The sequence below is a fragment of the Sycon ciliatum genome, chromosome 1, assembly GCF_964019385.1.
Source record: "Sycon ciliatum chromosome 1, ocSycCili1.1, whole genome shotgun sequence".
Classification (NCBI taxonomy): domain Eukaryota; kingdom Metazoa; phylum Porifera; class Calcarea; order Leucosolenida; family Sycettidae; genus Sycon; species Sycon ciliatum.
This window is the reverse complement of record NC_088643.1, coordinates 69,580,749-69,596,290: the sequence shown is the minus strand read 5'-3', so window position 1 is coordinate 69,596,290 and position 15,542 is coordinate 69,580,749. Positions and strand designations below refer to the sequence as shown.

The window sequence follows — 15,542 nt, the reverse complement described above, 5'->3', positions numbered from 1 at the left end:
AGTTTGTGTAACATGCTATCGAGAGTAAATAAAGCTCGTGGGAGCTTACACAGTATACTCTTGAATCTTGATGCTATCAAGAGTACATTATGTACTGTTGATAGCATGCTTCCATCCAGGGAGTACTATACTGAAAAACAGTGTTTTAGTACTCCCTGGCCTGCTTCAACTATGCACTGTGTAGGAGAAGGAAACGTCTCAACTTTTCTCCAGTACAAGTATTGCCTGCGAGAAAACGCTAACACGCACCATAGACGAGGGGGTTCACAATGATGAAGTAGGACCAGACATGTAGAACGTAATGAGTGTTGCACTGCAAACATCTTCATAGATCTAACACTATGGCAAACGTCTCTCTCAAGTCTCATGCATGGCAGTGGCTTTATGTAGTACATGTACAGTCAGACCTCGCATAACCGCACACATCCGTTTTAGACAAGAAAATATCCGGATAGGCGAGGGAACCGGATAATCGACACACATACTGTATGTATGCATAGCATATGCTGTAAATTGGTAACCAGCGGTTTTCTTCCAGATGACGAGGGACCTGGATAAAAGAGGACCGGATAAGCGAGGTCTGACTGTATAGCTTAAGTGCCTAATCACTAGGGGTGAAACAATTATACCGAGTACTCGCTCGGTTTTTTCAAACATAATCGTACTCGGAATAAATCAGAGTACTCGTTCATACATGGTACATGCATTTACTACAGAAATCTGCAGTTTCAGGGCAGCAGTCGGCAGATGGTGATGTGCAGACTGTGTGGTGAACATTTGTTCACGAGTAGAGAGAGCCCAAATGACCCACCAACCAATATACCCGAGAAAAATGACTGCTACTCGGTTCAATCAGGGCTGTATCATGTTTTGTTTTTTAAAGCCCTTGGTGTGCAATTTTTAGGAGATGAAAAATAATCGAATACTCGAATATTCGATCGGAGAAAATCAGAGTACTCGAACTCGGGATCTCAGTGCCAACTTTCACCCCTACTAATCACACACACTCTGGTCACCACACACGGATTCATGCACTCGTGGTACACTGTATCACATGCTCTTTCTAGCTGTGCCATCGCCGGACAAAAATACTTGAAGAACATCACAATTGTACCTATACTTGCGGTGTGTTCAGAGTACTGCAAACTACCGGGTATACATCAGTTCATGAGATGGAAAATAGTTCTTGATGGGAGATTCAAAGTACAAAGTACGATTAAATTTGTAGAGTTGCTGTTCACATGATGTGATGATCGTTTGAGGATAAAAAAAAAACCTGATCGCACTATGAAACTGGGAAAAAAATAACACTGGTCAAGTTCTCAGGAGAAGCCGATATCGCTCGGTTGATCAAGACAATGTTACATAACTAGGTGTCAGCCTCTGCCCCAGACTGACAATGGCACCATAAAATGCAGGTGAAAAAGAAAATTAATAATAGCACAAAATGCCAGCCAATTTTTAAATAAAAAAGGGGGGCACCTCAAATGCAGCAGTGATTAGGATTCATTGATTTGCAAGGCAGTTAAAAAATACGAGAGAATAGCTCAAGTCTGACAAAGTAAAGAACTATTATTACTAGACAAGGTCATTTAAAATAACTAATTATCAGCTGTAGTCCGGCATTATAAGGGTGAACCACACCTCACTGTAGTCAGGTATGATGAGAGTGTAATAAGGGTGGACCACACATCACTGCAGGCTGGTATGATGACTTGATGAGGGTGGACTACATATCAAGCAACAGTACCGTTTTTTTATTTATTACGACACCTCAGTGGCCGAAGAAAAACATGGGACTAGACTGAACAGATACGAGCAGCAGAGCACGAGCAGGTCCAGTTCAAAGGTATCAGAAGAATCTCAAACAATTCACTCTGTCCTGCCGCTTGGCACGGCCGATAAGGATAACTCACTGTCTTTTTTGAAAGCAGAACGCAGTGTAGAGACCTGGGCAACATACAACAGGAGGAGAAGGAGGTACAGTTCTGGATTCTTCTAAGAATAGGGAGGGAGTTTGCACCCGGACATCACAGGTTGAGATTAGTTTCAGATGACCAGATGCCCTCAACAGAACTCTAATGCAGGTTCAAGCACCGACAACGGTAAAGTGCACTTTAATTAAAGCAAGAACAACAAAATCTGTAATAAAGAGAAAACAAGCTTCGACTCTAAACAAAATCACATGATACTCACCGATTGCTTCCCATTCATCCTCACTGATGGAGCCCTGCAGCACATAATCAAAGTCCGTCGTGCACAGTGACTTAGACCGATACAGTGTTGCACTGTTACCATGGTTACAAGTAGACAACCCAACAGGTAGGCACATGCACCAGAGAAGCACAGGCACAGGCACAGGCACAGGCAGCCGTGTACTCCCTGCAAAAATGTGCAGTGAGTGCATCTACTGCTCTGCTGTAGAGACGCACCATAGGCATAGCAAGCAATATTCGTGAAAAAATATTACGGTTTCGCGTACAGGGCGGGTCAAGAACCACCGTTCCACGTCTGTGGTGACGCCACCACGCCATGATCAGATGTCAGATGCAGCTCCTGAAGGCATGCATGCACTAACTTAGCATTATATTATAGTGAGCATCGTGAACCAGCACTTCCACAAAGCAATACCTCATTCATCAGAACCTTACCACAAGATCATCATGATCCAGGCCGACATCTCTGCCCTGTAGAATCACATAAGAAGAACACATGCATCGTACGTACACGCAGTGTCCAGCAGTCTTCCATACACCATGCTCACAAGACTGGCCAGACTACTTTAGAAGTACTATACGTGCCTATGCTATAGACTACGGTAGTACTATACGTGCTTATGCTATAGACTAGTACTACCGGTACTTATAGTGACTGTTAGCACTAGCTTGGTGCACACACAATGACAGGGAGCGGACACAAAGTCACACAATAATACAAAGCCATTCGTCAGATGCTACAAGTTGACCAGAGGTAGCATTGGTCACGCACCTTCACCACAGCAAGGCATTTCATGCGCTGCATGAGAGCTCGGTTACGGGGATCTTCCTTTTCCTCGTTGACAAAGTCGTGGAATGGCTTTTGCCAGACTAGCTCCATGTCGTGGCGTTCGTCAAGTAACCTACAGACAGCAATCACACACACGCATAATACATGTAGGACCACAGGCAATGTCCTAGTACCACACACAGGCAATGTCCTAGTACCACACACAGGCAATGTCCTAGTACCACACACAGGCAATGTCCTAGTACCACACACAGGCAATGTCCTAGTACCACACACAGGCAATGTCCTAGTACCACACACAGGCAATGTCCTAGTACCACACACAGGCAATGTCCTAGTACCACACACAGGCAATGTCCTAGTACCACACACAGGCAATGTCCTAGTACCACACACAGGCAATGTCCTAGTACCACACACAGGCAATGTCCTAGTACCACACACAGGCAATGTCCTAGTACCACACACAGGCAATGTCCTAGTACCACACGCAGGCAATGTCCTAGTACCACACACAGGCAATGTCCTAGTACCACACGCAGGCAATGTCCTAGTACCACACACAGGCAATGTCCTAGTACCACACGCAGGCAATGTCCTAGTACCACACACAGGCAATGTCCTAGTACCACACACAGGCAATGTCCTAGTACCACACACAGGCAATGTCCTAGTACCACACACAGGCAATGTCCTAGTACCACACACAGGCAATGTCCTAGTACCACACACAGGCAATGTCCTAGTACCACACACAGGCAATGTCCTAGTACCACACACAGGCAATGTCCTAGTACCACACACAGGCAATGTCCTAGTACCACACACAGGCAATGTCCTAGTACCACACACAGGCAATGTCCTAGTACCACACACAGGCAATGTCCTAGTACCACACACAGGCAATGTCCTAGTACCACACGCAGGCAATGTCCTAGTACCACACACAGGCAAACACACACATGATCATGTACAACCACACACATACTGCTACACTACAGAGGGCATGTGCATTAAAAAAACATTGCCCGGGTTCGCGTACAGGGCGGGTCAATAACCACCTTTCCGCTTCCGTGGGACGCCACCACCCCATGATAAGGCATCAGATGCGGCTCCTAAATTGTGGGGGAGGATAGATCAGATCCACTAACCAGAGGCCAAAGGCCGAAATCCCATTTGCCACATCCATGCATACACAAAAAAGTCAACATTATCACCTTCTAGAGCAACTATGTTAGGAGATGATCAAGGTACAAAATTGGTATGCACCACGTTCACATTACACAGTCTACTAGTATGCCTACATGGTAAACTGTGAAATACTCCCACCACTCACATGGTAAACTGTGAAATACTCCCGGCCCACCACTCACCGACAAAGTAAAGGAAAGTAGACAAGATACTCGGGAACATCAACGGCGCCTTGAAGTTGAAAGTGATACTTGCACCCAAACAGGGGCAGGTTTTGCTTGTCCAGCGATTCGTCAAAGCTGACCCTGTACACCGAGTTGCCAAACGAATAGCCTTCTTCCTGACGGAGACGACACCTAGAGTAGAGAAAGGCAGCAGCAACAGCAAGCTAGTGACTTTCCACTGGAGGGGATTGCACAGTTGCACTGCACATTATTGTTACTAGTATGTTATTGAAAATTAATAGTCACAATACAACATGACAGTTATGCTGTTAGCCACAATACAATATGAGTGGTACAAAACAGTTCTGTCCGCAGATTGAGTATTTTGCTCCTGCTCTTGTACTTGTAGTAGTTGAGCACGCTCATGTGGGGCAGTGCCTTTGCTGTTTGTGCTACGCAGAGCTCACTGACTTGTCAGTTTGAGCACTCTGGCAAGGTACGTTCGGACCTGCTTTTCGGAAACTTTATTCTTCATTGCTACCAGGATCGGCCTCATTTCCTCTGCGCTGCGCTGATGAGTCCACAAAGAATGAAACAGTTCTGTCCGCAGATTGAGCAACATGAGTGTTATGTTATTAGCCAGCATGTCAAGCATTGCCCTGATTTCTTGACTTACACTAATCGATTAGAGTTGGGTACAGTTCCAATGAAGACTCCACCCTTGTTCAGAGCTTGACAAGCATTGTCCAGGATGCACTGTGCCTGCGCTTCACTCTCAAAGCCATAGTGCACGGCGAACTGGCAGCTCGTCACGTCAAACCTGCCCTCGGCTCCATCGTTCAGGACTGTTGCCAGGTTGACCTGTATGCAGGGTGACAGAGAAGGAGAGAATCAGCCCACTGAACCTGGCCCTGCACATTATGTGTTCGCCACTTGAGGGTGGCGGCATTCCTATGGATGCGGAAACCCTCAGTCTAACTGAGTCTCCCGCACACCGTGGCATGTTTCCGCCAATGATTGATTGTGGTAATGGTGCTGGTAGGAACGCTAGCTACACTGATAGGACTACACAATGGGTAAAGGAGTTGGTCTCACCTGATACACAGGGAAGACAAAACTACTAAGGCCAGGGTTGCTACACTGAACGCCATACCCTACACCTTGTAGGCAAATCTTCAGGAAGCCAATGATACTATAAACTAGGAAAATTATGTGAATAAGATACACTGTGCGACTGTGAGGCCTTAGCAATAATAGCGAAATAAGGAACGCACAGGCTGGGCTGTGGTTAACCTAGGCCTTAGCGATAATAGGGAAATAAGGAGTGCACAGGCTGGACTGAGTTGGCAAGCCTAGGCTAGGATCTTACCCGGGTGCAGTCAGCTGCGTGGAACTCGGTGGAAAACTTCAGGCGAGCTTGACGAGCGCGCTGGCTGCACTGCTGAATGGACGTCTCAGCAATGTCTGCACACACATGCCATGGGCCAGGAATGAAGAGATGAGAGGACACCAAAACAAAAGCACATCATATTTCACAGGTTCAGTCGAAGGGAAACACTACATGGGAAAATAGTTCAAAATACGAAAGCATAAGAATATACAACGTAATCCTATATTATAAGTGACAATTTATGACAAACTAAAGGTGTTCGCTGAAAGGTACATGTACTCCACAAGGCTGTCATCTCCTCTAACTGGGGCATACTGTTATTCGGGGCATACTGTTATTTCGGCCATTGAGTCCTAAGTTTTTAACCCCACATGGTATGTAGTGCTCAGCCATTCAACCCTGCAGTGACGCCATGCATAAGTACATCACATTGTGCAGTGCATGCACAACCTAGCGCACCGACATTACAACACTTGAAACAAAAACAGATGCAGCGTCGAACAATCAAAACACCACTACAGTCCATTCATCGGAAACTGTCCCGCTGGCTTTTGAAAGTCCGATTTGGGCCGAATTGAGGATCAAAACCCACTTTAGATCTCAAAAATCTGGGTTTTGGATCTGCTTCTCCATACATTTTGCCATGGCATACCTGTCCCAATTTTGTAAAACCTGGCTGACTTTCTATTTCCCTGTTCTTGGACTTTTCTGGCCTCAAATGTGGCTAGGAGTAATTAATTGCACAGGTCACACAATGCAGGATGTACTGTTGTTTTCACGATATCCACAACTATGTGCAGGAGACACCAAAAAGTTAGGGTGCCAGTTTCCAATGAATGGACTGTAGCTGCTGCTGCCTCTGCCACCAATCCTTACCTACACCAGCCAAGTGCTGTACATTACTCTGGCGCCACTTGAGCAAGTCACCACCTTTGCCACAGCACAAGTCCAGCACACGCAGGTGCCGGCCGCCGCCATGAGGCAACTGGTGCACGCCTTTCTTGATCTGCACACTCTTGATCCAGTTGTTCATGCTGCGCAGCTGAATGATTGGACTCTCCTGACGATTGGCAAGGCCAAGCTGTGGCAGCTGGTTGTAAAACGCTGCCACGTCCTTAGCATTTGCCTGCAGCCATTCAGACGTGGCAAAAGAACAAGATCCAGTGGTGCTAACACGCAAATTTTCATCCTGGAATACTCATCCAGAGGGAATGACACGTTCACACTAAGATTTTGTATTGGGATGAGCTGATTTTCAGTGGACAAATGCGTTTCACTTTCATCCTGGAATGAATCCGCCATGATGTTCGATGGGGATCAACTCACGTCCGTGTTTACATCGTCAGATGCGGCCAAATTTGTACACATTTCCAGCGCAGGATAAGTTTTAGTATGCTCCCCCCCCCCCCCCCCCCAGCCTGGAACTAGAGTGTGTGCGCTCTGTCACTTATGTGTAAAACACTTGTGTGCATTCGTTTGTGCGCAAATGAAGTTGAACTGAGCTCAAGATGAAACTCCTACCGGGGTGAACACTCCACATAAACGCCGTCTCCGGAATTTCTACGTAGCCCGTTGCCTACACAACGCGCGATCCCAATCGAGGCCTCAACCTGTGCACGCCAAAGGGCCAAACACAGCCCAGGCCAGCTATACACCATGACCCGTGCACACATCGGAACAGCCTCAATGGCGACGGGCAGGCCGGGAGCGAGACACACACATGGGTGTACCATTAATTGACTTACACATGATTCTGCTTCACCATCTTCAACAGTCTTTTGCTCCCCATCGTGCTGTTCAACACTGGGCCGTTCCACGCTGGCCTGTTCACTAACAGCATCATGCTTCACAGCACAGGGTTCATCGCCATCGCTATTTCGAGTAGTACCGGTAGAGCCCGTTACCTGTGCTGCTGGCGATGCTGCTACTGGTGACGATGCATGTGCTGTAGATGTGACTTCCATGGATGTGGCTACCACCACTGCTGGTGGTGCTGTTGCTGGTGGTGCTGTTGCTGGTGTTGCTGTTGCTGCTGTTGCTGTTGCTGGTGTTGCTGGTGGTACTGTTGCTGGTGGTGCTGTTGCTGGTGGTGCTGGTGGTGCTGTTGCTGCTATGTTGTCATGGTTAGTGTTGCTGGAATGTTCCCTACTGGACGGTTCGGTTCTTTCATGATGTGCTCTTGGGATATTCCTCTCATAGTGTCTCTCATGACGGGAATGCCGAGGTTCTCTTTCTCGCTGATAGTGGCGCTCTTGGTGATGATCATACGCCTGCTGTCTGCTGTCATGGTGACCATGATGATGACGATGCTCATTACCACGGTAATCACCACGATGATCTTGATAGCGATCATGAGAGTCGTGACGGCGGTGACGATCGTAACTGCTGTCATGGTAATGTCGCCGATCATGCGGGTGGTGGTCGTGCTGGTGGCGGTGGTGCTGCTGGTGCTGGTGGTGGTCGTGCTGGTGGTGGTGGTGATCATGCGGGCGGTGGTGGTGATCATGCGGGTGGTGGTGTTCTCGGGAAGGGTGCCAATTGTCATGACGTTGATGATGATGGCCACTGTGGCGATCATAACGCCTGTCCCGGCGATCTACATTACCGCCGCGGTGGTGGTCCCTATCGGAGTGGTGACGGTTGTGCTGTGCAGCGTGATGCTGCGATGCTGCCGCATTGTCATTGACCCATTGGTGCATCACAAGACGGTGTGATGAAGCAGTTGACGTCTAACAGCAGTAGCAAACACACAGAAAGCATACACCAACATATGACACATACACATCTCACATGTGGATGCGGAACTTGCATGAAGAGCATGGTCGATGAGGATAACGCTACACGTATGGGATTGGCTGTGGCCGGGCCGATAACGGCCATGTCCTGTTAAGTCTGCATGCAGCCCGCTTCAATGATGCTACACGATGCACACGATGCTACACGATGCACACGATGCTACACGATGCTACACGATGCTACACGATGCACACGATGCTACACGATGCTACACGATGCTACACGATGCTACACGATGCTACACGATGCTACACGATGCTACACGATGCTACACGATGCTACACGATGCTACACGATGCTACACGATGCTACACGATGCTACACGATGCTACACGATGCTACACGATGCTACACGATGCTACACGATGCTACACGATGCTACACGATGCTACACGATGCTACACGATGCTACACAATGCTACACGATGCTACACGATGCACTACTGTACTACATGTACTGCAGTCACCTGTAAAAAGCAGGACTCGCGTCGAAGCATGATTCGAACAGCACGGAAATTTGAAGAGCATGCTGACCCATAAGCACGTCTTCGTGCATCGGGTGTGCACACCATTGCTGCTTCAGTAACGATAGAAGGCTGGTTTGAAAAAGACAACATGGTCTGAGCATTGTCCTATGTGGCAATAGAGAGGTCTCGCGCGGCTCGCGTCAAAATTCAGCGGTCGAACGCCACCATTTCATGTTACACCGAAAAGTAGGGTCGTGCAAAACCTCTATTGATCACTGCCTTCATGCATGATTTTACGGTAATTACCAACCACCTCGGAAATGCAGCAGCCACTTTCCCACCGTCCTGCACTAGGCTCCACATATGCGCACATACAGAATAGATCAGAAAGTGGCCCACTTAGCTCAGTCGGTGACGGTGGTCGGATTTCTGAGCTTGCATTGTATACACATCCATACTGGTACATGCAATTTCGTCAGATTCGTATAACGTACGAAGTACTTCGAGAAGTACATAGTGTGTAGCTTCCACTACTTGCGGCGATCGGGGTGGTGTACGTTAGCTAACGTTAGGCCACGGGTTACTTAACTCAGCTGCAGTAGGGTTGGTTGGTCAGCTTCTTTTTGTTCTCCTAAGTGTGGCAATAGTCGGGGGGGGGGGGGGGGGGGGGGGGGTATGTGGAAAAGCATTTCAGCCAGACTCTGTCCGATGATGTGTTGAAAGACATGAGTCTGGAGAATCCAAGAGCCGATACTCCTGCCGTGCTCAACCCCAAGACGGATGAGTCCCTGCAGTCATGGCTTGGGGACAAGTTCCCAAAATCTGTTGAAGGATCACTAACTCGTGCGCAGAAGAACATACTGGCAGCAGCTCTGTGCCAGAACTTTGCAGCCTAGAGAGCGTGTGTGTGCAGGCGCGTGTTTACCGCCATATTGCCAGGTGTGTCTTTACCACCATATTTATCAACTATAAGTACAGCTGCAGTGGTGTCTTCAACTTCATTCTCCCGAGTCAAGCTCCGTATGAAGACATCCAAGAAGAAGATTGCCTGATGAGTCCAGCGGGGACGAAACGTACGTCGCAATCGAGCTATGTCGTTGCTGTGTCATCATCTATGTGCCATGCGCTACTTGATGTACCAGCCTGCTATGCCGGATACCGCCAGCCATGCATCGACCAGGCGCCAGGCGCGAACTGATGGTGGCGGTGGTGAGAAGGAGAGCTCTGTGCCAGAACTTTGCAGCCTAGAGAGCGTGTGTGGGCAGGCGCGTGTTTACCGCCATATTGCCAGGTGTGTCTTTACCACCATATTTATCAACTGTCACAATGTGACTCAAATCACCGGAAAGTTGCTATGATACTTCACCTGTGAACGAGAAAAGTGGCTGAAAGTGGCTGAAAGGTGCAAGCGAGCTGGGGGCCTACTTTCACGATAATCGTGGCGTGCACGAGTACATTTACACCAAAAAGCGCGAAACAAGACTTTTTACGCGGCTCTGTTCTCAATGATACTGTGATAATTATTATTGTATGTGTGTTTTGAAAACTTGAAATACTCATCGCAACTGGTGGGTGAATCATTCAAAAATGCAAACGTGCCAGTCGCTGAGTGCAGCCGTGTGAATCCACAGTCACTTTTCTCGTGAATAACTCGCTGCAAAATGTGCAAGTGCTTGTCGTGTGAATCGCCCATTATGTAGCCATAATTCTACTGCAGATTCAGAGAATTCTTGCAGGCTCTTTCAGAGGCATTGTACATTCGTAAGTTGTCCCTTGAGTTATGTGTTCAGAAGGAGAATGTGTTATCCCTTCAGTAGTTTGGCGTTAGTCCCCGCGTGAGTGCTAAGAATAATGTTTCTCTTTGATGCGTTTTGAGTGTTATTTTCCATCTTTAATTTTTTCATGCTGTTTTTGACCGGCTAGCCTTTTTCACACTTGTAGCGAGATGTTTATCTGCCCCATTTCCTTGCCCATATAATTGCTGTTTTAGTCATTTCACTTTTTTCCCTGTGTAACCCCATGATGAGAAGGGAACGAAAACATTTGGTTCAAAAGATTATTGGTGTGTTCTTTTAGACTGGTGTGGACAGCGTAGATGCATAACTTCATTAGAGAATTGGACGCTCTTCCAATTCGTTTTATAAATTCTTGCAGAACTACCGATTATGTTGCTGCCATAGGGTCGACATCGTACCACAGAGCAAGCAAACATCGAAAGGAAAGAGGACCTAAAATCTAGCAATAAATTAATGATAGTCTCGACGGTGGACAACTTCAAGCGCATTTACCTTGGCAAAATCTTCATCGCGATCGGTGTATCGATTGGTGAAGACTTGTTCCTGTTTATTATTTCCCTCCCCGCCAGCACTTTCAGAAGACATGTTTACAACACCTGAGTCCTCCACAAAGACTCTGAGGCGTGTTACGACTACTATACAAGAAATGAATGAAAATTGACCACGAAACACAAACTTTTTACAAGCGTGACAAAGCCACATGTAGAGCTAGCTGCGTTTGAAATCTTGAAAGTGTGGCTCATTCACTGACAGGAGTCGTAAAAAGACAACTCTCCGTTGATGGATTTGACCTGAACATGAAAAAAGGCTGAATTCATCATGCATGCATAATATATGCGCATGGTCATCAAACGTGATGAAGGCTATAAAAATAGTGAAGCCTCCTATTTATATCAAGACTCAAGAGATATATGACTGTACTCTTGATCGATCATGGCTGTGGAGTTTTGAAGTAAAATAGTTACATGTACGGTTAGTAAGTTGTGAAGAAAATACTCCAGTATGGATACCACAACTACACTCCCTTCTGATCTGCAGTGCTTTATCTTATCTGCAGGTCAACTGTTGAACATACAATGAGACTTCAACACAAGTTAGTTCACAATGGATGTCATGAAACTCAGAAAGTGAAAGAGAGAATATTCTCTCGCCATTGTGAACATGTGTATACATGTACTCAAGAGTATAACCTACCTACTCTTGATGTACTTCAAAGTATGTTTTCTTGCTGCTGGTTTCAAGTCACTTCCAAAAATTGAAAATGTCAATCACCGGCTGAAGCACTCGGAAGTGTACGCATTCCGTTGCTGTCCCCCGTTTCCTAAAGATCTCTGTTTGGTCATCTTCTTGGCACATCACATGTACAATTTCCGACTTGCATTTCCGACGGACAACAATAGCCAACAAAGACAATGCTGGCAGATTGTCGCGATTACCCGTCCCCATGGACTCTTGCTCACACAAGCCACGACTGGCCAGCAGTGTGACACACTGTGATGACACACCGCGATGACACACTCATGCAGACACACTCCGAATGAATACCAAAACCAAGACGGCAAGAGTAGATAAATGCCAACACCTGTAGCATAGCATTGTCTGAATAGGCACACTCAGCGGGGTTTAATATGGATGAACGGACGTTTACAACTGAGGACGGCTAGAAACTGAGAACGGCTAGAAACACTGAAGCAGTCTGAAACGCTGCTAGGCACTGATTAAAAAAATAGATACCACACACTACACGCTTGGCGCACTGCGTGCAATCTATGACGGTTGAAGTTCCGTTCGCTAAAGGTGAATAAACGCTTTTGGAGATGATAATAAAAACACGAAAGGCTGTTATTGCTGCTGGGAATGATGATAGTAAAGGAAAATATGATAAAAAATTGATGTGAACCCAACGATAGACCGGATACATCTGATCAGCTGGCATAAAGGAACAGAGGGGGATCGGGAGGTATACACTCCACATTCATTGCATCAGATTGGCATGTCATCAACACGCAAACATATGAAACAGGAGAGAGAGAAAGAGAGAGAGAGAGAGGTTGTGTACAATACCCACACAGCAAGACGGGGGGGGGCAGGACAAGACTGGCAACAGCATAGCAGCGAGGGAGGGGAGGCGGCAGGACAAAACTAGAAAAAGCATAGCAATACTAGCAGCATATGGGCATGGGGCCTATACTCACACTTACGGATATGGTGGAGCTGTCCTGCCCGGAACAAGCCTGACCAAACACACACTCTGGTGTGTGAGGGGCAGCGAGAAACATATACCTGACAGCCAGCAGTGGAGATGGCAAGTGAAAGAAGACATGCAATCACCTACATCTGCCACAGAAACATACTTTGCACACCTGCTGAGACAATGTAGCGACACCTGTAGCGACACCTCAAAAGCAGTAGACAAGAAGCTGCCTCTGGAAACAAAAACGATCCGCCAAAGTAGCAGCCAGGTGCCAAGCTATTAACGCTTCTGGAAGCAGAATACGAGATAGAGACCTGTGATATAAAACAAACATCCATGCACGCACACACATACACACATACACAGAGTTTAAAAAAACTCATGTACGTATAGTGGATAGGAGGCTTGAAGCCTAAGATACATGAATGTCGTGAATGAAATCAGGTGGTTAGGGTTGGTTCACATAAGGAAAATCGGTGCCGTAAGACATCGGCGGTGAGCCAGCTCCCGATCCGTTGCGCATACGGTTCGAGTACCAAGTCTACTACAAAGTAGTACAGAATGGGCCCAAATACTACGACAGGCTTGCCAATTGAAGCTTGAATTCTATGTTTCTTCAGTAGTTCAAGGTCTTTCGGTGATGGCCACTCGGTGCTACCTTTTACTGGAGATCATGAAACTACTTCTACAGAGTTTATTGCAGTCTAGTAAGCGATGGTGTCCAAATTATGCATGCAAACGTTGATAAAGTGACAAGAACTTGCCAATGTATCCATCGAATTTTTTATTCGTTTCAATTGTATTTCACTATTTGCTTCAAAAGTTGCACAACAGCCAAGCAGATCATCCGAGAAGGACGGGTTGGTATGCTGACTTATTTTCCACCTTGAAGCAACTACAAGAATGGCGAACGGACCCTATCTCTAGCTTCAATACCGTATGATTTTGTTCCGACTGCACTGGTTCACAAAATCGCATTGCGCCGGGAGAGGTTGCAAGAGGCCCACCGCTGGTGACTCCTGGCGCATACCGGCGATATGTGAACCAACCCTTAATTAACCATGGGCCTAGGGTTTATTGTAAGGTACAACATAGGGTCAGGTCCATTTGTTTTTTTCCAAACCAAAAACATTGGAAAAAGAGGAAAAATTCAGACATAATGGATGGAGTGAAGCACGAGTAAAGTGTGAAGCCTCTCGTAAATTGACATGTACTTCAGTATCTCGTTGATTCAGTGCGATAGGTACAGTAGCTACTGTCGCACTGTCCATACAGGTACAGTAGTCACCACTGGGCACAAGCAACAGTTCACACGGCACAACAACAACAGTGCTTACCTATCGCTTCCCACTCGTCTTGACTTATCGTGCCCTGCACCAGCGAAAAACAAACAAACAAGTCCAGACACGAGACACAGATTGGTTTGGTGTGCCAGTCCTGTACGCCGTAGATAACAAGACACTACCAGCATTGCAATCACACCCCAAGGAGAAATGCAGCTTGAAGCAAACAGAAATTATACCAAGGACGAAAACACTGGCGCATGTACTAACGTTCTAAAGTTATTTTCCACGTGCTGGCATACCGGTGGGCCATTTCAGGAGAACCCACATGCCTCTCCTTACTAACTTTACTTAGGCTGTAGCAGGTGCTCATACTGAGAAGTGTAATGAAAGCGCAGGGGTACATGTATCTCTAGCTTTAGGTCGCAATACACCACGGCCGCTTCAATTCAAATTAATTGTGCACCATGCTCGTGGCCACGCACACACGCATGCACTACATGTACATGTACATGTACATCAGGTGGACGGTGAATTATGCAGCAAAAGCCCAGGGAAGAAGCCCTTACCACCTTTCCGCCGCCATCCATGCCATGGTCATTAGCCTGTCAGGTACAGGAACACAGTGAACGCACACGACGAATTTGCAATTATTTGAAATTTATTTCAACAACTCTGCACAATTTACCAGCACTACGCCAGTCCATGCACAAAGCAATATCAAAAAAAGAAGAAGAAAACAGCAGGCACATGCCAAAGCATATAAATATGCTCTACAGCCACAGGGCCGGCAGTAGATAAAACCAGGCCCCAACTTACACAAAAGGCATTTTTCACCGAAAGTTCTTCAGCACAGCTGGGTTACGGTCCTTATGGACGGTCATTTTTTTTACAAGAAAACGAAAGAGAAGTTTTCAAAAACGCCGCCGCCGAAACAAAACAAAACAAACCCGTTTCAAAGCAACTTGGATGTGTATCAGTGGTGTAAAGGGTGATGCGTTTGGAACCAATCTCACACCATAGTGACTATGAACTTAGCCAGTTAAAGAGTGCTCACTCAAGCAAGCGAGCTGTCACAGTCTTTCAAATTTGCCATAGCACCACTGACACAGCACAACAGCTGGTGGAGCTACAGTCAGACCTCGCTTATCCGCTCCTCTTTTATCCGGTCCTCTTTTATCCACATCCCTCGCCATCCGGAAGAAAATCGCTGGCTACCGATTTACAGCACATGCCATGCATACATACAGCACGT

General features: G+C 46.8%; 2 protein-coding genes across 2 annotated transcripts in view; both read right to left on the bottom strand.

Annotated features, from left to right (window-relative positions):
• Positions 1 to 1,032: 1,032 nt before the first annotated feature.
• LOC135805137 (mRNA cap guanine-N7 methyltransferase-like) lies at positions 1,033 to 11,480 on the bottom strand. Its single transcript, XM_065319136.1, has 10 exons — positions 11,303 to 11,480; positions 7,497 to 8,480; positions 6,628 to 6,877; positions 5,731 to 5,825; positions 5,038 to 5,222; positions 4,380 to 4,553; positions 2,989 to 3,118; positions 2,652 to 2,687; positions 2,197 to 2,230; positions 1,033 to 1,950 (listed from the first exon to the last, which is right to left on the bottom strand). The coding sequence occupies exons 1-10, from the start codon at positions 11,393 to 11,395 to the stop codon at positions 1,913 to 1,915; spliced, it is 2,019 nt and encodes a 672-aa protein (XP_065175208.1). The 5' UTR covers positions 11,396 to 11,480; the 3' UTR covers positions 1,033 to 1,912.
• An 895-nt stretch (positions 11,481 to 12,375) lies between these two features.
• LOC135805136 (uncharacterized) overlaps positions 12,376 to 15,542 on the bottom strand; it is an 18,280-nt gene continuing 15,113 nt past the window's right edge. The window contains exons 10-12 of the mRNA XM_065319135.1: positions 14,857 to 14,892; positions 14,342 to 14,375; positions 12,376 to 13,318 (exon numbers count right to left, since the gene is read on the bottom strand). Coding sequence (XP_065175207.1) covers positions 13,284 to 13,318; positions 14,342 to 14,375; positions 14,857 to 14,892 — 105 coding nt within the window. The 3' untranslated portion in view covers positions 12,376 to 13,283. The remainder of the gene's footprint in view (positions 13,319 to 14,341; positions 14,376 to 14,856; positions 14,893 to 15,542) is intronic.

Bases quoted from the DNA above. Each gene is read 5' to 3' on its own strand.
- LOC135805137 (XM_065319136.1), bottom strand. From the start codon at position 11,395: ATGTCTTCTGAAAGTGCTGGCGGGGAGGGAAATAATAAACAGGAACAA. The intron at 4,554-5,037 runs GTAAGTCAAGAA...TCTCTACTCTAG, and splicing joins CCCAACTCTAATCGATTAGT to GTGTCGTCTCCGTCAGGAAG. The intron at 3,119-4,379 runs GTGAGTGGTGGG...TGCTGTCTGTAG, and splicing joins TACTTTCCTTTACTTTGTCG to GTTACTTGACGAACGCCACG.